General features: G+C 35.4%; 1 protein-coding gene across 1 annotated transcript in view; it reads right to left on the bottom strand.

The window, feature by feature from the left end:
* LOC136039408 (glutamate receptor ionotropic, kainate 2-like) overlaps window positions 1-23,841 on the bottom strand; it is a gene marked incomplete in the record, with an annotated part of 174,727 nt that overhangs the window by 15,014 nt on the left and 135,872 nt on the right. Inside the window, 4 exon segments of the mRNA XM_065723135.1 lie at window positions 3,118-3,311; window positions 6,394-6,655; window positions 10,977-11,081; window positions 22,477-22,680. Coding sequence (XP_065579207.1) covers window positions 3,118-3,311; window positions 6,394-6,655; window positions 10,977-11,081; window positions 22,477-22,680 — 765 coding nt within the window.

The following is a 23,841-nucleotide window of genomic DNA, read 5'->3' as shown; positions in this document are numbered from 1 at the left end:
TGCGGAGAACTGTTCCAAAAGGGGAACAGTGAAACAGTTTTCAGAATGGTACACAAGTTAAACCCAAAGCCACGAAATCAGGACGGAAATGAGATTAACGATTCAAAGATGAAACTTGAAAGATGGAAAGAATTCTTTAACGATAAACCCCCCCGCAGCAGCTGCGGATCCTGAAATACTAACCCGCATCCCCATACCCGATCAAGAATTTAGATTACCACGTCCACTCAAGTCAGAAACCGAGTCAGCAACCAAGTCACTTAAACAAGGAAAAGTGCTGGGTCCAGACGGAGTCATTGCTTAACTCATTTACGTCGGATCGGATTGTGTAAGTGATCTGTACCATGCCCTTTTGTCTGCGGTGTGGGAAACCGGCCATGTACCCCGTCATTGGTGCAAGGCTGCTATTGTGCCCATCCACAAAAAGGGGCCAAAGAAAGAGTGAAGAAACTAACGTCCGATCAGCCTCACGAGTCATCGGTCATGTTTCCCGACAAAAGTCCTACTCTGACGCATACAAGCAACAACAGCCTTTGCCATTGGAGAATATAAGGCCGGCTCTCACCCTGAGAGATCAAAAATTGATCAGAAATTTGTCGTTCGACAACTCATGGAACAATACATTGAATTCAACCAAGAACTCTACCAACTGTTTGCTGATTTCCGTCAGCCATTTGACCTAATATGGCGCAAAGGACTCACTACGGGATCCCTTATGAGATAGTTTAAATCATCAAAAGTCTGTACGACTAGTTCCGAGGTCAAGTAATAACCGCTGATGGGTTGTGAGAAGAGTACACAACTTCGTCATGAGTACTCCAGGGTCGCATCTTATCACCACATCTCTTCAACCTCTTTCTAAATGCCGTTCTGTCACTGATGCAGTCGGAATATGGCGCAACAATAGGAGGGCTGCTAATAGACAATATTGCCTGCTCTGATGATATTGATTTGTTAGCAAACTCACACAAGAACTGCAGGCATAAGCTGATAAACTCTACAATACCACAAAGCCGTTCGGGATGGAGCTCAATGCCAGCAAGGCCAAAGTCATAGTAACCACGAAACGGGAATTAGGCAATAGTCCATTATCACCATAGGTGGGAGACAGATCGAAACGGTTGACCACTTCCTGTAACTTGGTAGCCAACTGTCCTCAGATAATTGCCATAGCTCTGACGTGAAAGGTCGACTTGCACTTGCTAGCACTAGCTTCCGAAGACTAGCGACCTCTGGAAAAGTAGCCACCTATCCGACAGACACAAAATGCGCTTATTCAACAGATTAGTAATCCTCATAGCTATTTATGGATGCGGAACACTGACTCTGAAAACCAAAGACGAAAGAAAACTTATAGATTCCGAAATGAGATGTTTCCGTCGAATTGCTAGAATCAAATACACTGACTGAATCACAAATGTGGAAGAGCGTCAAAGGCTCCAGTCCACTGAAACCATTCTCAGTAGAATCAAGAAACGACAACTGCACTGGTTCGTTCACGTCACGTGACTGGAGCCGAGGCACCTCCCTAAAATCGCCCTTGAAGGATCCTTCCATGGCCTTCGGCCCCAAGGCATATCACGAAATCGATTAATGTAGAACTTAATCGAAATTCGAAAACGTCAAAAAAGCGCAGGTATCACGTATCGCACTAAACAGATCAATGTACAGAGCCCTTAGGCACGAGCTAGCAAGAGGAGTGGCCCCAAAACGTCCTGCGAGGATGGCCGGGACTTAAGTAAGTAAAGTGAGTAAAGGGGAATATATTGGGAGAAAAACATTTCTTTTTGACCTTTTTTTTTATTAAAGAAACAATAAAACCGATGCTTACCGAAATTTGTGAAGGGCCGGACGAATTTCTTCCATGAAAATATAAAAAAGATCATTTTCAAAATTGTTGCTGGTGTCCCAGTAATTACACTGTACTTTAGGGTTGTTTTTGCATTTTTTAGATGGAAACCTGGGAAAATTAAACAAAAATTGTTCTTAGGTGAATCAGGGTGTTCGAGGTATACATTTTCGAAGGGGGCTAGGTACACTGAATGTCGTTTTAGGTCTGAAATTCCTCTTACAAAGCAAAGTTTAGTATCCTAGTACTGTTTATTAAAACTGATAATCATAGAAAAGAGTATAGGTTGATAACGCTTATATGTGCTTATAGTTTGGGATCGTTTCAACTATGCTGAATCAATGGCTATCACAAAATTTTGATCGAGCGAATTTTGAGAAAAAGAAACGTGTGAGGGGGCTGGTTGTCCTTTAATTCTTTTGGTTACATAAAAAGGTACCACTAGAAATTTTAATTTCCGTTCAGATGAGCACTCTCACGATATTTTAGGACTATTATTTCGATACGATCATCCCTGGGAAGAAAAACATACATCCGTGATCTTTCTTGTGGCAAAAAATACAAAGTTCAACATTTTTTTGCAGATAAGATCTTGAAACCTCAATAGAATAGGAAATTACTCGTGCTTAGTAGTCATTTCAATTACAAACAAGAGAATTTGGAGAATTATTCGAGTATTGGTTAGATATTAAAAGTAAAAATTAAAACCATTAAACAATTCCCAGAGGAGATACCCCTCCCCTTACTCCCTACCAACTTCAGCCATCAAACTATAATCGATTTAACATATCTAATTATATTACAAATCTTATTATGAAAAGCACCAAGTCCTATTTTCTTTTTCAATAATTTTTTTTTCATTCAGAAAATTATATTTTATGTATACCCACCTTCTTTTTTTCAATGATTTCATTTCTGATCTATTTGGAGATGTGGAGGGCGTATTCATATCCATTCCACTTTCAAAGGTTTTAACAGAAGAAAATATAATTCGAAACTGATAGATTATAGAGAGTGAAAAACCTTAGCTATGAAGAAATTCACCTGAGCAAGTGTTGTGAAATAGGAAGTTTAAAACGTATTTATAATGTTGCGATTAACTAGCTATAAAGAAGAGGATAAAGATATATAAAGGATAAAGGATATATAAAGGATAAAGAAGGGGAAAATAAAATTCCGTCCTAAGCAAAAAAAGAGAGGAAGAATAAAATCTCTTTCTTAGCCTAAAAAAAAAAAAAAAAGAAGAGGAACAATCCTGCCCAACTCACTCTAAAAAAAGCTAAGGTAGATCCTGATTCGAGTGTTCCATATGATATTTCAGACTGGTCTGCTAAATCTTCAGCTGACTCAATAGGAGTAATCATTCGCTCAACAGTAAGAAAAGCAGCTAAATTAGCAGTGTAAGAAGAGATCATTATCAAAGTGAAAAACCACCAAATACCACTTATGATTCTTGTTGATGCTGCCTAAAAAGACAGGAAAAACTTAAAAAAAATAAGTTGAAAAAAAAAATCACGAACAAAATGTTATCTACAGGTAGTTTTATATATTTATTGCGTGCTATTTATCAGTTTTTAAACATTTTGGAGGTATTGCCTGAATAAATTGACGCTATGCAACTAATTTTGTATATAAATTTTCATTACCTTTTGAAATCTTCCTATTTTATTGAGAAGGTTAAGGAAAATACATTCCTTTCTTATTCGTAACTTGATCGCCTTTAAATAATATTTTCCGAAAAGAAGATTAACACTAAGTACTTCAAAAATTACTTTTAATACAGGCAACTACCCTTTATGATTTGTATGATCTAAGCTACACATAACTCATAAAAGTGACTTCAGAAGAGAATGCTTGTTTTGTCTCAAAAGGCAAAGCTTAATGCTGACTACAGCCCCCGCTTTTCCCCTAAAGATTTTGTCAATGTAATTGAAAAAGGAAAGATTAATCAATTATTTCGAATGAATCTTCAAATTTAAAGCATACAGAAATTTGAAAATTAATAAAGCTGATAATTATCGCTACAACAGATTCGTGACTACTAATTACCTAGCTTCAAACTAGAGAACGGGGGATTGAGTAGGGGACAGCCCCTCTCATATTCAGAATAATTTTTGTTTGTTTCAAGTTTTAATGTTGCTCCTGACTTTCAGTGGAAATAAGTTTTTTTTTTGTTTAATCACCATAGAAAGTCAATGATTTTAATGTTGCATTTAAAAAATCAAAATTGTAATCCATGTTTGTTCTTGAACGGTTTGATTTCTGTTTAGAAAAGCTGCTTTTTAAAAGGCGTTTGCTACTAAGAACTGTTTTAACCAGTGTCTTAAATGTGACGGGTCAGGGAATTATACCTTTCTTCTATCCCTCCTTTTGCAAATTCAAGTTTTATATTCGTGTATTAGTGCTTCGATCATCCCTGAATGTTCAGCATCCCCGGGAATTTGTAGCCCTTAAAATATTTCTAAGGGAGGGGGAGTGGGTCTGAAACCGGAGAAGAACAGGACCATCCTTTTTTGATTTTTCAAGGGGAGCTCATTAAATTTTTTTTTTTATAGGGGACCCATTCACTCCTCTACTTCTTTACAGGTAAGCATCTAAATACAGCTTTTTCTGTTACAACTGAATTAGTTTTACAATAAAAGGTGAAATGTCACCAATCACCACCCGTATTACAATCATAATATAAAAACAATCGTAGAGTGAAAGGAGGTTACGGAGGGAAATTGGAACCCCTATCCATCTATATTCATCTACATTTTAAATAAAAGTTATAACATTGTGGCCTAAAAATACACTTTTCAAAGCTCTAGGCACCCATCAAGTTACAAAAGATCCAATGACACTTTACCCCAACAAGGGATTAAATAGAAAACATGTTTTTTCAACTGAACGTAAGGAGCAACATTAAAAATTAAAACGAACAGAAATTATTACGTGTATGAGTGGGTTGCTCCTCCTCAACACCTCAACCTTTACGCTAAAGCTCTTTAGTACTTAAAATAGAAACTTCTTATTGTTCTAATTGAATGAACGAAGTGTTTCAAGAGTCGTTCTTAAGGAATTGGGACAGAATTCAACATTAGCGCAAACAGCGAGGTGTTGAGGAGGAGCAAGCCTCTTCATATGCGTAATAATTTCTGTTCGTTTTAAGTTTTAATGCTGCTCCTAACTTTCAGTCGAAAAACTTTTTTATATATTTAATTTCTGATCGTTTTATAAATAATGCCAGGATATCTGGCTATACTCTCACGGAAAAATCCCTCTTCCACACGGATTTGTTCTCTAGATCAGTGGTTCTCAAACTTATTTAGACACTCCACCCCTTTTTACCCACAAGAAATTTTAGGAACCTCTTTTCAGTTACTGGTACTAAGTAAACTATAGCTAAAATACAAATAAAATTGCCCATCATAGAGTTAAAGGGTTGTTTTACTTTTATATATATATATATATATATATATATATATATATATATATATATATATATATATATATATATATATATATATATATATATATATTATATATTTATCAACTCATTTTTTTAAATGAATTTTGTTTACTAAGTTTACTATTTCCTTTTTTTAATGAATTTCGTTTACTATGATTGCCAGCCACTTCTTACTTACAGTTCGTAGCCCAAATGTTTGATTTGACGAACAAAGAACTGTTTCACTATTGTAAGCTTGGTTTAAGTAAGGTAGGTCATTTGAAGTTTTGTAAAATTAATAACAATTTTCAACGTGCTCCAAACTAATCCTGAGGAGTCTCCTCGGCCACTTGATAGTAGTGTGTAAATGTAACTGCAACTTCACACTTTAACAATATTTCTTGAATAACAGGGGATCCATTATTCCCTAATCATCCGTATCGCATGCTTAGATATTCTTCCAAACGTCACCTGCTAAAAGAAAAGAAGAAAAGACATTTCATTGGGCTAATTGAAGTCCAGCTGCCAAAACAGAATTCGACTCCTGTCAAAGCTTAGCTGCGGTTTTTTTTTCCGGCATAAACTGCATCCAAAGGCGTTGGTAGTTTTATCAGAGCCTGGACGCCATGCTAGCTTTGACCTTCCCCCCCCCCAAAAAAAAACCACACATTAACGTATTTTATATACGTTAATGCATACGTAATACGTTTTATACGTAATAATGTTCTGCATATATATATATATATATATATATATATATATATATATATATATATATATATATATATATATATATATATATATATATATATATATATATATATATATATATATATATATTCTTAACAAGGTCACAATGCTGCGCCCTGGAACGAACACGATCTGACAATTGTGTGCAGCAGCATGTAATCGAAGGCTCTAATTTTCTTTCCAACATTTTATGTTATACACTAGCTAATCTCATTGAACACTTGTTAATTTATTATTAAACGTAATACCTGTAATTTCTTTAATAGCTGTTGTTTTCCTGTTTGTGTTCTTTTGTTTTATTTATTAAATATTATCTTTTCGTGTTCGAACAATCATTCATTGATAAATAAATAATATTCTGAACTTGCCTTTGGATTTAGATCTGAGCCTTGCTGCATTAAAGTTCCTATTGCAAACCAAAAGGAATTACTCAAGGAAAATTGATTTCTCATAATCCCTGGTTCGTCTTCACATGGATGTTGATCGTGCCATTCATTAGGGGAAAATTTGCTAACAATATAAATTGTCAGCGAAACAAGACAGTAAGCAAGGAGAATGTACATCCACACTTCAGCGGTGAGTGGCTTCATAAACGAAAACAGCTTTACTGGTTCTCGATCAGATACCTGAAAAGTTTTAGATGAATTAGTTCTACTCAAGCTTTATATGTTCAATTTTTTTTTCTCAGCTAAAAATAAATTGCCAGTTTTCACTTGCTGCCCGAAAAATACACCAAAATGCATTATAAATGACTATAATCTGACAAGATATTCAAAGATGCATCAATAAAAATATCTCGTGATTTTTCAGTATTTTGTGATTGTGAATATCAGTACCACAGATGAAATAATAGAAGCAAAGCTTTGGATCCAAGGTAATTTCCACTAGCTAGATTGTCGAGTTTCAATTATCTCGTTGGAACTACAAGCACGTCGCCATTAATGATCCTCTACTATGCTATGTTCTCAGACATCCGATTTTTTTCTTGTTTTTTATATGATGCACTAGCCTGTCCCATTGAATATACGTTAATTTACCAGTAATTAAAAAAATAAAACAAGCAAATAATTTACACGATACCATAGCTTGGGGTAAATTGTACCACCATGGCCATTCATTACTATAACTCTGAGGACACTACGAAGTTTGTTAATATAGAAAGGCTTGAATCATCAGCTCAGTCGGCACAACTTTGCTCAAGGGACTTAAGTATGCTGACAACAGAATAGGGGTAATATATATATATATATATATATATATATATATATACATATACATATATATATATATATATATATATATATATATATATATATATATATATATGTATATAAATTATAAGCTTCTATCATATATGTATGTTACCGTGAATGTCCGAAATCTGGTTTATGTCAACATTCACCGGTGAATGTTCGAAATTCATTTTCACTGCTTAGGTTCAATTAGCTTTGCGAGCCAGCTTTTTCAGTCTTATGCAAGCTAGGATGGCAAAAGTTAGGTTAGATTATGGTAGTTTAGGATAGGTTAGATTGGGTTAGGTTAAATTTGGTTCTAAATGTCAGAAATGGGTTAAAACCTAAGCTAACCAAACCTAATCTATTCTAACCCAACCAAACCTAATCTATTCTAACCTAACCAAACTATTTTGTTGACATTCACGGTAACATGCATATGTGGTAACGTGAATGTCTGCAAATTGGTGAATGTCGACATTCACCGGCAAATGTCTGAAATACCTTTTATTTCTTCTTGGATTTAGTCAGAGCTGCCAGTCAGCTTTTTCAATTTAATGCAGGGTTTGATGATGACAGGCTAGGTTAGAATAGACTAGGTCTGTTGAAGATAGGTTGGGTTAGCTTAGGTTAGGTTTTTAACCCATTTCTGATATTTAGAACCAAACTCGCCTAACTTCGCCTAATAGAACTTAACCTAAATTAACATAATATAACCTGAACTACCTTTAACTTTTACCATCATAGTATGCATAAGACTGAAAAAGCTGACTTGCAAAGGTAATTTAATCCATGCACAGACAAAGGAATTTCAAACATTCACCGATGTATGTCGACATTAACAAGAATTCGGACATTAACGGTATTTATATATATATATATATATATATATATATATATATATATATATATATATATATATATATATATATATATATATATATATATATATATATATATATATAGGGAATGTTTCAAGATCTAGGGGAGCAATTTCATTTTTTTACAATGTTTTTGTATTTTTCTGGATATAAGATACATTTAAAAGTTTTGTCGTTTATAACGTTAAGATTAATGTCTCTAAATCCATTGCAATGTTAATTTTCATATGCTATGAAAAGAGATCTTGCTCTCTGACCCGATATGTCAGCAAAATAAACTTTTGCACAAGGAGTTTTTGAAAAAGGATCTAAAATTTTGCCGGTTTGTTTTTTCGGATGTAATTCCCAGGAAATAGAAAAAAAAATCCAGAGTGAAACCTTGTGGCTTTTTTTGAAAAAAGTCTGGAGCGTAAACAAACTGAACTATATATACAATTCAGCTGGCCTAGATAAAAAAGAAACGAATATTTAATTTTTTTGCAAGAAGAGAATGATTATCTTCTATTTATTTTTCTCCTTTTTGTTTCAGATAGGTTTTATGGTTGAAGCGGTTGCTAAGATGCTCTATTTTACTTCTGTGTTATATTATAAACATATTTATTTTATAATCGGACTTCATGTTCAGACTCTCTGATCTCAGTCAGAAAATGTAACAAATGATGCACGGTGTTACCGCTGATATGAACAAATAAAATTTGATAAGAACGCAATTGACCATCATGAATTGAAACAACAGGAACCAACTAGATTCACTCATGAGCCCAGTTACTTTTTCAGCCCCCCTTTCCCATTTTTACACATAAAGGATTCTTGATAATTATTCTATTCTAAATACCGTCGTTTTATTGGAGACTGAGACTCGAGTGTTTTATATAAATTGAAACAGAACATCTCATACGATATTCTAACTGAAAAAGAAGAGTATGGAAACCATATTACTAAAAACTACACATCGTATCTATATAATCTAGTGAAAATGAAGAAATGTCCACATGCAAAGTTTCTAAAAAGAGACATTATACAAAGACTTACTTATGTGGGGCAAAAAATTGAGGAAGAGGAGTGTACGGCCGATAATTTGAAAAGTTTGCTCCTTGCCCCCAAAAAAGTCAACTACCCAATAGCTTTATAGATGATCGTTGGTACAGCTTACCAGTACAAGCTCTCCAGGATGTGAGAGATGGAGTGGAGAATATGTGCAAGAAAGCAAATTTGCTCCTTGGCGATGGAACAACAAACCTTGCCAAAAACTGTATGTCAGTAGCTGCCACGTTTTGCAGAGGCAAGCAAATTAGCAGGTCAAAGTGAGGGTCATATCAAGCCCGAAAGGTAGAATCACGCTGAAAGGTAGTCGGCTAGAATTCGTTGCTTTGACAGCATACAAGGAAAAAATTCCAATCATGAATCTCTTCTTATAGCTGAATATACAAAGGATTTAAATTCGTGGGGGAGGATTGTCCTGTTATGAAACAGGTATATTTTACATGCCGTTATAAGATCAAGACGTGGTATCTATGCAGGCGGGATGATTTTTGAGGTTCTCTACTCTTTCTGTAAACTATTCTAAGGCGTAGGAAATAGCATAAAGATAAGTCCATGTTAGTTTAACCTACCAAAGCAATAGATCTTTCTGTAGTTTTTGTTTGAGTTTGATTTTCTTTTAAGATTAAATGGATAATAATTAAATATATTATTGACTAAATAAATTGATCCCTTTGTCAGGAATCCTTGTCGTTTAAAATTTACTGTATTTTGTTTCATTTTGCATGCCATTTAATTGCTCTTTTTATTTTAGAGTTTGTTTTCCTAAAAGTATTTAAAAATAAACTTAATCCTACGATAACATATCCTGAAATATATTCCCTGTCACCCAACCACCACTGCTATTTTGGCGTCTGCCCCCCCCCCTGGAAAATTTTCTGGCGGCGCCCATGTTAGTCTTACTCCTGTTTACTATAGTTTCTGTTCTTTTGAGGCTTAAGTTGACTATTTACAAAATATATCTGTTTTTTGGGGGGATTCACTTATTTGTTGATATTGATCCATACTTGTTTTACGCTTAAATAACCATTTGACTTTCTTTCCGCTCATCTTAAGTTTAATGTAGCTTTTTAATTTCTTCTGAAAAACTTCTTTTGGTGGAAGAGTTTTTTTTTTATTAACTCCTACTAGCACCCGTTACCTATTGATTCTTCCTATTGCACTTCCTAACTGAAGGGTCTGGAAAAGGAGATTATCACCACCACGGCTGTGATAATAAAAAAAAGTGACTTTGGTTGAAAATCAGTTACATATGTGATTTGGGTAAACTAAGCACAAGGAATCGAATGATGCAGTCAGAATTTTCTTATCTTGTACCTTTACGAAGATAAAATAGATATAAGCTTCTAAGTGCTGTAAGTCTCTGTTTTTATCAGGTCATATTGCAATTCAGATTGAAAGAAGAGGACTATCTTATGGAGCTATTTTTGACCTGGTATTTGTCTCCTTTTTTTGTCAAGGAAAAAAGAGACATACGCCATAAAATTGATTAGTTGTGAATTCGCTAGGAATACTTGAATTTAATTTATAGAACTAAAAAGAGCATAATATCTTTTATCCCCATTACCCTCATCCTTCAGAGCGACCATATCCGACAAACTTTTTTCTGTATTTTGGCTCTCTTGAGAAGTTACAAAAATTGCATACATCGTACTTTTAATTATCGCAGCCGACAGGTTTCGACTCAGATGTCTGATGGCGCATCCTTTACCGTTTACTTTACTAGTAGGCCTACGCATTGCTGTAGGCTAATATCACTTAAACCTTAAAGATCTGCTAGCTTCAACTCTTACCTTAAACAAAATGCTTATTCCAAGGTTCATAAAAGGTTTTGTAAAATCGATTACACTTTCTCTTGCAAAATTTATTGTCATGGAGCCAATTGCTAAGTCGGCTTTCTAGAAGAGAGAAAATAAATGTATAATTAAAGATACCAGTATAATCTTTCACGAAAGCAATCAGACTGATATTTCAATTAGGAGCTCCATCAGATCTACTCCATAAATGAAAAGCAAACATTCAACAAATTATGTGGATAGCCACATTTATTACGATAGAGAATATTAAGGGCTTAAAAAGACTATTTTAGCCGTAAGAACAAAATTAATTTGAGTAAACAAATTAATCCTTTGCATATTTACATGCTAAGAAGTCTCAGTGTGTTCGGAGTACTTTGTTCACCAAATAATATTTAGTTATTGCCAGATTCTTCACCTTTCCTTAGCTTAGAAAACTCTACATAAGATATTTTTATTACTTCTTGTGGCAAATGTACGGTTGTGGGCAATCATTATTACTTATCAGGCCAAGCAAAAAATTATTTTTTGCATATGTTTTAAAAGCTTAGCCATTTATTAATTAAATAAGGAATATTGTTTCTTTTGTAAGTTTGGTTGGGCAAATATTGTAAGCTCACTTGATCACCGGCCAGTTCTCGTATTTGATCGTTACCATGCTTGCTCATCGCTGGTCTTTCTAAAGAAAGCCAAAAAGCCATCATATTCACACCTTCAGGCCGCCCCGTAGGTAGGTAACGTTTTTTTGAAGAATTCCCGAATTCCACAGTTCAATTTCATTTCCCAATATCTTATTAATAACTGTACACTTCCGTGCTGGACTCAGTTTATAAATTTTGAAATTTCATATAAAATGTTTTTAAATCAATATAGAAGGGGATGGATTCATCCCCTATCCCTAACTTACAACATGGGTGCTGCGGGGCAAAAACCTACCTTGATATTAAGGAGTTACTTTCAGTATAATGTGAACCATTGCACTGAACAGAATTAAAAAAAAGAAAGAAAAATATCTTCCCCTTTCCCAAGGAAAGGGGAAGATATGTTGGTATATCCCTAAGAACAAAGCTTCTTCCGAAGGATGGCTTCTGAAAATTGGAGGTTATATAAAAGGCTTTACGACAGTATTAAATCAATTGATTTTTTTTTATTTTAAGCTCGATAGTATTTTGGTCCTACTAATAGAACAGCTGTTGTTTTTGCAGAAAATACCATCAATTGGCGTTTTCCACGGGTGTATACTCTTTTCTTACTCAATATCGGCAAAAATCCTAAAATTTGTATTCAAATGAATCCTGTTCCAACATTATACACCCCCTTGTTCGATTCGATCAACCCTGGTTAACGCCCATCCCCTAAAAAACAAACAAATATACATACTTCCACAATCTTATTATCTTGACCAAAAACAGGAATTCCGTGTTTTCGCAAAAAGGAGCCTTAGACCTCCGCAGCAGAATGCTATAAAAATACAACGGGAGAGTACCCCCGTCGATTCTCAGCACTGGCACTTTTTCAAATTCCTTCTATCGACCTATACTGCTATGAAGGCTATAGGGGGTATACTAGAGCCAATTGGAGTTACTAATTCCTCGAGTCTGGTCTGTTGATCATTGCGTAACATCGTCTGGTATTGCGTAACAATACAATTTGTCAACCTCTAGCCACCTATAGTCCTACAAGGACCATATAAAGCATACCAGAGCCAAATGAAGTTACCAATACCTGGTACTGCGTAATCATTCATGCTATCGATGAAACAATGCAACGAATCACAGCTTCAGGCTGTGAGGTATCACAGCTTCCAGGTTACGGTCTGTCGAGCATATGGTATTGCGTAATCCTTCATGTTGGAGTTGGATTTTTGGTAAATGCTATCAGTCAATTGTTTCTGGGCCCCTTTTTTGCCAACAATCTAAGGACATGTATTTTCTCAGGGATTCGTTTTTGGCTGTGTTTTTCCCTCGTCTGTCTGTTTGTCTTTTTCGGTCTGTCTGTGCGCCTGTATTTCTTTTTTGTGCGTCAATGTGTCTTTTTGTCCATCTGTCTGTGTATCTTTTTGTGTCTGTCTGCCTGTGTGTCCTTTTTTCCGTCAAAGACACATAGACGCGAGTATCTTTTTATATGTGTTTCTGTGTGACTTTTTGTGTGTCGGTCCGTCTGCCTATGTGTCAATGTGTCTTTTTCTGTCTGTCTATTTTTTCTTGTGGGTGTCAGTGAGTCTATGTGTCTTCTTTTCCATCAGTCTGTGTCTCTTTGTGTATTTTGTGTATGTTGTCTGCATGTCTGTTTGTCTTTTTCAGTCTGTCTGTGTGTCTATTTTGGTCTGTCTGTGTGCCTGTATGTCTTTTTGTGTCCTTTTGTCCGTCTGTCTGTGAATATTCTTATGTGTCTGTCTGTCTGTGCGTCTATGGATCTTTTTAGTCCATCTGTTGGTTTATGTGTCTTTTTTCTGTCAGTCTTTGTGTCTTTTTCCTCTCTGACCGTGTATTTGTGTGTCTATCTCTGTGTCTTTTGTCCGTCTGGCCGTGTGCCTATGTGTCTTTTTGTCCATATGTCTGTGTGTCTATGTGTCTTTATTCTGTGTCTTTTTGTCTTTCTAAAGGTTTGTCAGTATGAATGTGTCCTTTTTTGTCTGCCTGCGTGTCTGTGTGTCTTTTTTCTGTTTGTCTGTGTCTCTATGTGTCTTTTCGTCCATCTGTATGTGTGTCTATGTGTTCTGTCGTTGTGCCTATGTGTCTTTTTGTGGGTCAGTCCGTCTGACTTTATGTCAATGGGTCTTTTTTCTGCTTGTCTGTGTGTCTTCTTGTCCGTCTGTCAATGTGTTCCTTTTTGAATTTCTTTCTGTTTGTCGATGTGTCTTTTTCTGTCTGTGTGCCTTTTTGCATGTTTGTCTGTGTTTTTTTTGTCCATCTATCTGTGTGTCTATGTATCTTTTTCCGTCTGCCTATGTTTCTCATTGTCCATCTGTGTGCGTGTCTATGTGTCTTTTTTCATTCTGTTTGTGTGTCTGTTTTTTTCTCTCTGTCTTTGTTTTTTTGTCTGTGGGTCTGTTGGTTTGTGTGCCTGTGTGTCTGTTTTAGTGTCTGTACGCTTGCGCGTCTGTTTACCTGTGTGTCTGTGTTTCTATGTGTCTTTTTATGTATATCTGTGTGTCTATGTGCCTTTTTAATACGTCTGTCTTTGTATCTATGTGTCTGTTAACGGGCTTTAAGAAAAATTAAGCGTTCAAATAGCCTTGATGGTGACGGCCTTTCTTACCGATTTTTTGCTTATGATTGTCCTGCTCTACTTAACCATTGACAAATATTTTTCCAGTCTTGCTTAGCACAGTCGCTTGTTCCTGATAGTTTCCTTTGTGGCCGTGTAACGTCTATTCAAAAGCGAGGCAAGGACCCCACTTCATGTATGAATTATCGTCCCATTACAGTATTGTGTTTCTTAAGTAAGTTGCTTGAACATTTATTACTACCAGAAATTGAGTCGAATTGTGATTTTACGCCTTTTCAATTTGGTTTTCGGAAAAGTTTCGGTTGCTCCCATGCACATCATGTTTTAAGCCGACTCACGAAAGATGCCGTAAAAGCTAAAATGTCTTTATACTGTCTTACTGTTGATATTTCTGGAGCTTTCGACAATATTGTGCACTCTCAGGCTCTATTTTCCCTTGCGTCTTCAGGTGTTAATCCTTCCGTACTAAGTTTATTGTCTTCTTGGTATTCAAAGTCTAAAATTCAAGTTACCTGGAATGGCCAAATATCTGACCCGGTAAAAATTAATAAGGGAGTTCGGCAAGGTGCCGTATTGTCTCCTAGTATATTTAAATGCGTGCTTGCATCGTGCCTGCGTCCCCTTAGAAGTTCTGTTTTTTACGGTAATACTGGTTTGTCTTCTATTGCATATGCAGATGACGTTCTTCTTGTTGCCCGGACTCGCCGTGGACTGCTTTCTAATTTTACTATATTAACCAATGAACTATCTAAGATTGGACTGTCAGTTAATGCGTCTAAATGCGAGTTTATTTGTTTTAATAGCCTTATGCGGTCACTCCATTCGTTACTGGGACTGCAGTTCTACCATGTTCTTCTTTAGTTAGTTGGCTTGGTCTGTATTTCGGCCCAACACTTTCCGCTACCTGCTCATCCCTAGTGAATCAAGCCGTGAAAAACCTACGCGTCGCTTACGGAAAAATATCCCCAAACAAAAGCCGTTATAATCGCAACGGTTTGTGCATGATTTATAACGCTTATTGCGCCCCTGTGCTTTTGTTTTTATTAGGCATGGCTCATCTGTTTCCTAAGAAAGATCGACATACTCTACGCACGGCTTATTTCAGATATTGCAAATTCCTCCTCTGGCTTCCTAGATGGCACCGAAACAAAAAAAATAATTGCTCAATTTGGTTTAGTAGATGTTCCTTCTCGGATTCGGTCTTCCAGTGATGATTTATGTAAAAAGACTGTCAACTTTATTCACGTTTATGACCCTCTGCAGCCTTTTTTCCATATTGATACTGGTTGATTAATCCATATTGTCTATTGTTAGTTTCAATTTTGTATTTCTTCGCTGTTTATCGTATTTGTTTTTGTTTATTTATTCATAATACTCCGTACTTTGTGTTTTTTATACTTTACGGGTAATAAAGTTCATTCATTCCTTCATTCATTCTGTCTGCGTGTCTTTGTGTCTTTTTTCTGTCTGTATATGTGTCCTTTTGTATTCGTGTGTATGTGGTATTTTAGTCTGCCTGTCTATGTATCTTTTTGTGTGTCCTTTTGTCCGTCTGTCTGTCTGTGTGTCTATGTGTCTTTTGTATGTCTGTCTGTATGTCTATGTGTATTTTGTCTATCTGTCTGCGTGTTTGTGTGTATTTTGTTCGTCTGTCCCTGTGTCTATGTATCCTTTTTCGGTCTGCCAGCGTGTCTTTTTGTCCTTTGGTCTGTGTGTCTATGTGTTTTGCTGTCTGTCAATGTTTTTTTGTCTGTGTATCTGTTGGTGTGTCTGTGTGCCTGTGCGTTTTTTTGTGTCCGTATGCTTATTTGTCTGTTTACCCGTGCGTCTGTTTACCCGTTTGTCTGTGTATCTCTGTGTTTTTTTCTGTCTGTTTGTGTGTCTATGTGCCTTTTTAATATGTCTACCTGTGTATCTATGTGTCTGTCAGTGTGTGTCTATGTGTTTTTTCTGTCTGTCTTTTTGTATGCGTGTCTATGTGGTCTTTTGGTCTGTCTGTCTATGTGTCTTTTTGTGCGTCTGTCTGTGTACCTTTTTTCCGTATGTCACTCTGTGTGTCTTTGTGTCTTTTTAACATGTCTGTCTGTGTATTTATGTGTCTGTCTGTGTGTCTATTTTTTTTTCCGCCTGTCAGTATGTGTTTTTCGTTCTATATGTGTGCCTTGTCCGATGTCTTTTTGTGTGTCTATGTGTCTTTTTATCTGTCTGTGGGTCTATATACCTTTTTTGTGTCTGTGTGCGTGATTATGTGTCTTTTGTCCGTCTGTCTGTGAGTTTATGTGTCTTTTTTGTGTCTCTCTGTGTCTATGTGTCTTTTTCTATGTCTGTCTGTATGGCTATGTGTCTTTTTCTGTCTGCCTGTCTGTCTTTTGGACTCTTTTTCTGTTTGTCTATGTTTCTTATCTGCATGCATATCTTTGTCTCTTTCTGTCTGTCTGGGTGCTTAAGTGTCTTTTTGTCCGTCTATCTGTATGTTTATGTGTCTTTCTGTCTGTCTGTCTGTGGGTCTTTTTGTTCGTTTGTCTGTGTGTCTATGCGTCTTTTTGTATGTCTTTTCTGCGTGTCCATGTGACTTTTTCTGTCTATCTGTGTGGTCTGTCTGTATGTGTGTCTTTTTGTCTGTCTGCATGTATGTCTGTGAGTCTTTTTGTCTATCTGTCTATGTGTCTTTTTCTTTCTGTTAGTGTGTTTTTATTTCCACCTGGGAGTCTTTACATCTTTTTTCTATCTGCCAATGTGTCTATATGTCTTTTGTCTGTCTGTCTACATGTCTTTTTTCTCTCTTTCTGTGTGTTTTTTGTATGTCTGTCTGTGTGTCTTTGTGTCTTTTTCTGTCGGTCTTAATGTCTTTTTGTCTCTTTTTCTGCGTTTTTTGTCCATCTGTATGTGTGTCTGTGTCTCTTTTTTAGGTCTGTCTGTGTGTCTCTTTTCTGGTCTTGGTTTTACGTCTTAGTGTAAACAGTGAGGCATTATAGTTAAGAAATTGGAAGTTCAAAAAAATTTCAAGTCCCCCCAAAAATTCTAAGTTAAAAAGTCCCAACAAATAAAAAATTCAAAGTCCAAAAAAAGTTGGGTGGGGGACAAAAATACGAGGGGTATTTGGGACCCCCGGAGGGGGATTTTGGGCCGAAACTCATGCGCAAGTGCGGCTATGGAAAACCAGTGTGCACTGGACCATTAAATTACAAAAAGGATATCTGGCCAGCTGTGGTCATTACAGTTTTTTGGGATTGAAACAAGTGCCATTGACCATTAAAAGAATATTTCTGTCCATCAAGCTTCTTGAATCACTGTGGCATGCATATTCTTGGAACGATACCAAAAAAGGGGCCCGGAAACAATTGACTGATAACATTTATCAGAAAACCAACTCCAATATGAATGATTACGCAATACAAATTGCTCGACAGACTAGGAACCGGAGGCTGAGATACCTTACGCCATAGTACATGGCGGTTATATTCGTCGCATTGTTCCAGCGATAAATTGAATGATTACGCAATACCAAATACTCTTCAGAACAGACGTGAGGTACTGGTAACTCCAATTGGCTCTAGTATACCCCCTATGGCCCTCGCAGAAGTATAGGTGGATACATTGGATTTTAAAAAGTGCCAGTACTGGGAATCAAAGTGTGCATTGTCCTGTCGGATTCTTTGATAGCTTAATACTCTCTGCTCCATGGTTGAAGACTGATTCCTTTTTGACATTAAACGAAACAGTCATGTCATGCAAAATAATAGTAAATATTGAACATGCAAAAAGAAAACAATAACTTCATCAAACACTACTATTTCCTGAGAAAATTGGCCTGTTTTTCAAAAAAGGAAGAAAACATCATTAAAAGGGTATAAATTCTTGAGGAAAGTACACCATCAAATTTGTCAAATTAAAGAGTCTTTTCGTAGTTGCCTCAAGTTCTTAGCTTCAAAAATGTAGTATTTTACTTTTTTTAGAAGGAAATGCGTGTTTGTTTGTTTGTCTGTTTGTTTTTTCCCTGAAAGCGCTCGTGGCAAACCAATAATCCTAGAAAATTGAGAGAAGGCTCACTTGGTCGGAAATTATAAATATTAGTTCCCTTTTACACAGCCAAAAAATTGGGCCACAGCAAGTTAGCTTTTTTTTTCCAGAAGTACAATTTCACCCGAGAAAAGGGCAGGTTCTTATCGACTGAAAATTCTGAAAAAGCCAATCGATTAAAAAACGTCAAAATCTATATTTTAAGCTTTTAGTTTGTAAGGCTGCAAGGCCGCATGGTGCTGCTTTCGTTCCTAAAGAGTCACGTAGTCCATACAAAATAAACCGTTAATATACACATTTATTTAAGCCTTCATTTAACTAAATTTAATCACTTTTTTTTGAGGGGTTCACTTGATTTTGGAGGAAGATCACTGGGTGATTTCTTTAGTGTGGGGGGAGGGGGCTGCCTAATATGTCAAAAAGTGCATTTCCATGGATGTCAAAAGAATGTGATTATATTACATAAATTAACTAGGTTCAAAATTACACACCAAAAATTAGACAGCTTAGAAAATTTGTCTCATTCTCAAAAAAGGGGGAAATCCCTAAAAGGATGAGGGATCTGGATGAGATAACTTCCAATATTGGAATAAACTTCATATATTGGAAGTTTTAAGCCCGTATAAAAAAAATCTGATTTTTTCCCGTAAATGGTGATCAAAAATACGTGTTTATTAGTTTTTTATTGCAGGGCTGATCGTATCGTAATGGTCCAACAGCGTCGGGAGAGGGCTTTTCATCAAGAAAATTAAGAGTTCTACCAACACTTTTAAGTAGTCCATAGTGTAGAGATTTAAATTTAATACCCCTTGATTCATGAGAATATTCAATTAAAAAGAACATGTTTTTTTTTTAATTGAAAGTAAGGAGTGACACTAAAATTTAAAACGAACAGAAAATATTCCGTATATACATAGTGGCTGTCCTCCCCTCAATGCCTCGCTCTTTACGTTTATTGTTTTAAAAAGTAGAGTGGTGACAAAGAGTCAAACTTTAGCATAAAGAGTGAGGCGTTGAGCGGGGCAACCCCTTTCAAATACGGAATAATTTCTGTTCGTTTTAAGTTTTAATGTCATTCCTGACTTTCAGTTAAAAAGATATGTTTTTTCGAATGTAATTTCTGAACATTTTTCAACTAATGCAGGTTCGAATTTGGCTCACAGTACATAAGAAATTAAAACGAAATTTGCATATTAATTTTCGCATATTTATTTTGTCTATGAAAGATTACCCCCTCCTCAATACCTTGCTCTTTACGCTAAAGCTGTTAGCACTTTTAATAAAGCTTGCTATTCTAATTAAACGACCCCATTTTTCAGTAACATCGCTTAAAAAATTTGGACAAACAGCCAAACTTTAGCGTAAAGAGCAATGTACTGAGGAGGGAGCAACCCTTCATATTTAGAATAATTTCTTTTCGGTTTGCAAATAATGCCGCTAAATCTGGCTCACACTCTATGAAATATACCCCTCCCTCTCAAGGAAAACACCTCCGTTGAGATTTCATCCAACGTAAAGACCCGCCCCCCGTCGAATTCCGCCAGACAGTTCCATCCTCGCTGAGAACCTCCCCTGCCTGTAAAATTGTTTGCGCACCATTCAGCCTAAAAAATTCTCCTTGGCATTCTTTCATTTGAATAAGGCTTTAACCTCTAATTGGTTTTTCGATCACTCCAGAAATGCCCCCTTCCGTGGAAATTATTTCCTAGAAATCAAAACACGCGGAAAATAGCCCTCGGATAATTCGTCCAGAAAATCTCCGCATGAAAAATTTGGCAAAGAGAATGTAATACAACCAAACAGAATTTAACATAGTAACTGTCAAATCCCCCAGAGTAAAATTTCCCCCGGGAAATTCACCCCCAGAAATTTTTCTTCCTAAGGAAGATTCTCCCTATAGAAATTCATCCCAAGCACACCCACCTACCCCCCTGAAAAATGTCTGTATACTTCCCAGTAACAAATACTATACGTAACAATGGGCAAATTTCATATCTTATAGGGCTCTCTCCACTGACTATGGCGTCATTTTACATCTAAAAACATAGTTACTTGATGTTTCAACTATAATGAACAAAATAGTTATCTCAAAATTTTGATCTGATAATTTTTGGGGGAAAATGGGTGTGGGATAGGGCCATGTTGCAATCCAGCCTTTTTCGTCACTTAAAAAGGACACTAGAACTTTTTTATTTCTTTTTGAATGCATCCACTCACGATCTTCTAGGACCATTATTTCAATACGATCACCCTTGGAAAAACAAAAACAAAAAACAACAACAAATAAACACGCATCCGTGTCTTCTGGCAAAAACAACAAAACTCCATATTTTTGCAGATAGGAGCTTGAAACCTCTTCAGTAGGGTTCTTTGGTACACTGAATATTATGGGGTGATTTTTATCCAAATTCCTTGAATTTCAATGGGTATTCCCCCCCCATTTCAAGAATTTGGCAAATTTTCTCAGGCTCGTAACTTTTGGTGGGTAACACTAAACTCGATGAATCTTACATATTTGGAATTAACATAATAAGCTGATTCTTTTTTATATATTGATGATAAAATTACACTTTTTAAAGTTTCGGTTACTATTGAGCCGAGTCGCTCCTTACTTATAGTTTGTCACCACGAACTGTATGATTACTTTCCCCTTTCGAAAATCATGTAAATTTTTCTCAGGCTTGAAATTTTTGACGGGTAATATTAAAATTAATGAATTTTTTTTTAAATTAGCATAAAAATTCCACTCTTTTCATATATTAATTATAATCAAATTTTCTTTTTATAGAGTTTTAGTTATTATTCGCCCCAGTGGCTCATCACTTACAGTTCGTTACCTTGAACAGTTTGATAATGAGAACAGAAAATTAATGTGTTGATGCTTATATTTTAATCAAAGCTCCGTTGTTCAGAATTTCAGTGTCTATCAGCATTTTGAAAGTATGTGATTTCTTTTGTTAGATAAAAACAGCACTAAACCTTAAAATTTTTGCTCAAATCAGCCTTCTTGAGACAGACAGCAACCATTGGCGTCCATGCACAAGCATTTGAGGATAGGGAAATATATTTTAAAAAACTAGGGGGAGAGTTTGTCGTTTTTTTTAATGAAAATACTGTACAAAAGGTGTTCTATAAATCTATGGGAGACATATAGAGGGAGCACACCCTCTCCCACAATCGACACACTGACTACAACGAATTGTTTGATACAGACACCCCTGAAAAAAAAAAACGAATATGTTAATTTAGAATTACATACAAGAATTCATAATACTTTGAGAAAATATGAATTTTGTATTTCAACAAGGAAAGCTCTTTGCTAAGAGTTTTTTAATACCAACTTGTTGATCCATAATCCTCTTAAGTCTACCTAACCCTTTTACATGGTTAAGCATGCTTCATAATATGTTGTGATACGCTTGAAGTATTTCTGCAATAAGAGGGGAGATGTTTACCCATACCACCCATTTTTCATATTGAGTCCAAGTATATCAGAGATTTCCTCCGCAGAATAGAGGAGGTTATTTTTCCTTTTTATTTACCTGAAGGGCTAATGAAATTTTTGAAAAATTGGGCCAAAAATAGTAATTTGAGGCCTAAGGCCCTCCCTCTCAAATTACACAAAGCTCCTTTAATCAAACTCTCTAATCTTTGATGTGAAACTTCAACATGCTAAATAATTTTATGATATTCAATAGAAAAGCCTCAAATGAATTTTATCACCCTTGGAAGAAGAGAAAAAAAAGAAACACAAAACAACAAAACGACGAATAAACACACATCCTTCATTATTCTTCTTGAAAAAAATCAACATTTTTTTTTGTATTTCGTAGAGAGGGGTTTACAATCTCAACAATAGGACCCTTCGATATGCATAATGTGATAGCGTAAATTCCTTTGAGCCAAAGTCCAGTTTGGGGGCATTTTCCTCCTGTATCTAAGTTCTGACAAATTATTTCAGGCTCTTAGCTGTCAATGAGTTACTTTAAACTTAATTTCTTATATTCAGAGTAAGAGAAAGACTTTCCAGTTGTGTAGATATTCAATATTCGTTTATTAGAATTTAGGTTAACATTAGAACGATTCGCTCTGAATTTAGTGTTCCTTATTACAAACTGTTTGAATTAATCTTATCAAACTGAATCGGTAAATAATTTTGAGACCATTTAATCATCTTTGTCAGCAAAGGTATTTGAAGACAGCTTCAGACAGATTCATGCATGATCACTCACAGATGCACAAATACCTTCTGTATAAGCTCTAAAACAAGACCATTCCATTTTTTCGATTCAGGATTGTAGATTCCATACCAGCCATCATGGCCTTCTTTTATTGTAAAATTAAAATTAACCATTTCAGCAATTTCTTTCAATACATCAATACAAAATCCTTCGTAGCGATCGTTTCCTGTGAAGTTTCCATCTGATCGGATCATTACAAAAGGAACTTCCTGATGAAAAAGAATTTATGAACAAGTTAGTTATTAAGATATAATAAATTTGTCAAAGTACAAGCAGGAATTATATTCAAAGCTTTTACTATTCACCATACTTTATCGTTTTGACAATATTTTATTAATCAACTATTAACTGACTAATGGGTCTCATCCGAAGAGTGAAAACGTAAAACCAGATCTAAAAATAAAATGAAAATTACTAATTTGGGTTAGTAAATACGAAATCTTGCTAAAATACGATTACAAACAATTCATGAAAAACTGATACAGAATGCGGCAATAAAGAATAATAGGGAGGACAAAAAGGGAGGAGCATATACTAGCATTGAGCGCAAACCTTATAATTTGAGAGATAAACAAACAAAAATATGGAAAATAAAAGGTGAAGAAAAAAAACATAAGTTAAGTCACAAAAAGAAAAAGAAAGAAGAATCGAAGATAAGGGTTGGTTGTATAGTTAATAGCAAGTTTCAAACTACGATAGCCTACTTAGATGATCGTTTTACACGAAAGTTGAAACCAGGACCTACGAGTAATACCATTGCCCAACTTGAGTTTTTTGGGATGAAAACTTCTTTGTAGTATCGCCATCTACAAAATCCTAGCTAATTGTCAATCAATTATTTTTTTTTTTTTTTTTACAAAACAAATGGTATTCTTACCAATTATGGTGAGAATGCCCATTTTTAGAGAGATATATTGTTTTTAGGCTCTTTTGACTTTTTTTTTAGTGTATCTTGGCTCCAAGAATCCAAACAAAAATATTGCTTGACGTCAGTAATGAAGATTTTAATACATTATGGGTATCAATTTGTCCCTCAAAGATTATAGATAACAAATAGATATCAAAAATTATTTCTATGTCATACAATAGAAAAAGCACACAGAAAATGTGTAATTTTACTTTGAGATAGACATCCTTTTTTGTCCTATGCTTAGTTTTTGATAGATTCTTAACTTGTTCACGGTGTTTTATATGCATACTGAGCAAAGGTATAGTAGTTAAAAGCCTACTTAAAATGCACAAATGGAAAGAATGAACAGGTTAAAAACTGTATATAAAATAAATATGTTAAGGTAATATGGGATTGTAGCGGTGAAAGTCAAAATGAAGTTTATTACAGGTTTAGTCATTGTTATTCAGTTTAGCTACAG

Source organism: Artemia franciscana, chromosome 2 (assembly GCF_032884065.1).
Source record: "Artemia franciscana chromosome 2, ASM3288406v1, whole genome shotgun sequence".
NCBI classification, from domain to species: domain Eukaryota; kingdom Metazoa; phylum Arthropoda; class Branchiopoda; order Anostraca; family Artemiidae; genus Artemia; species Artemia franciscana.
Note: the sequence above shows the minus strand (reverse complement) of the source record. Positions and strands in the feature narration are given on the sequence as shown.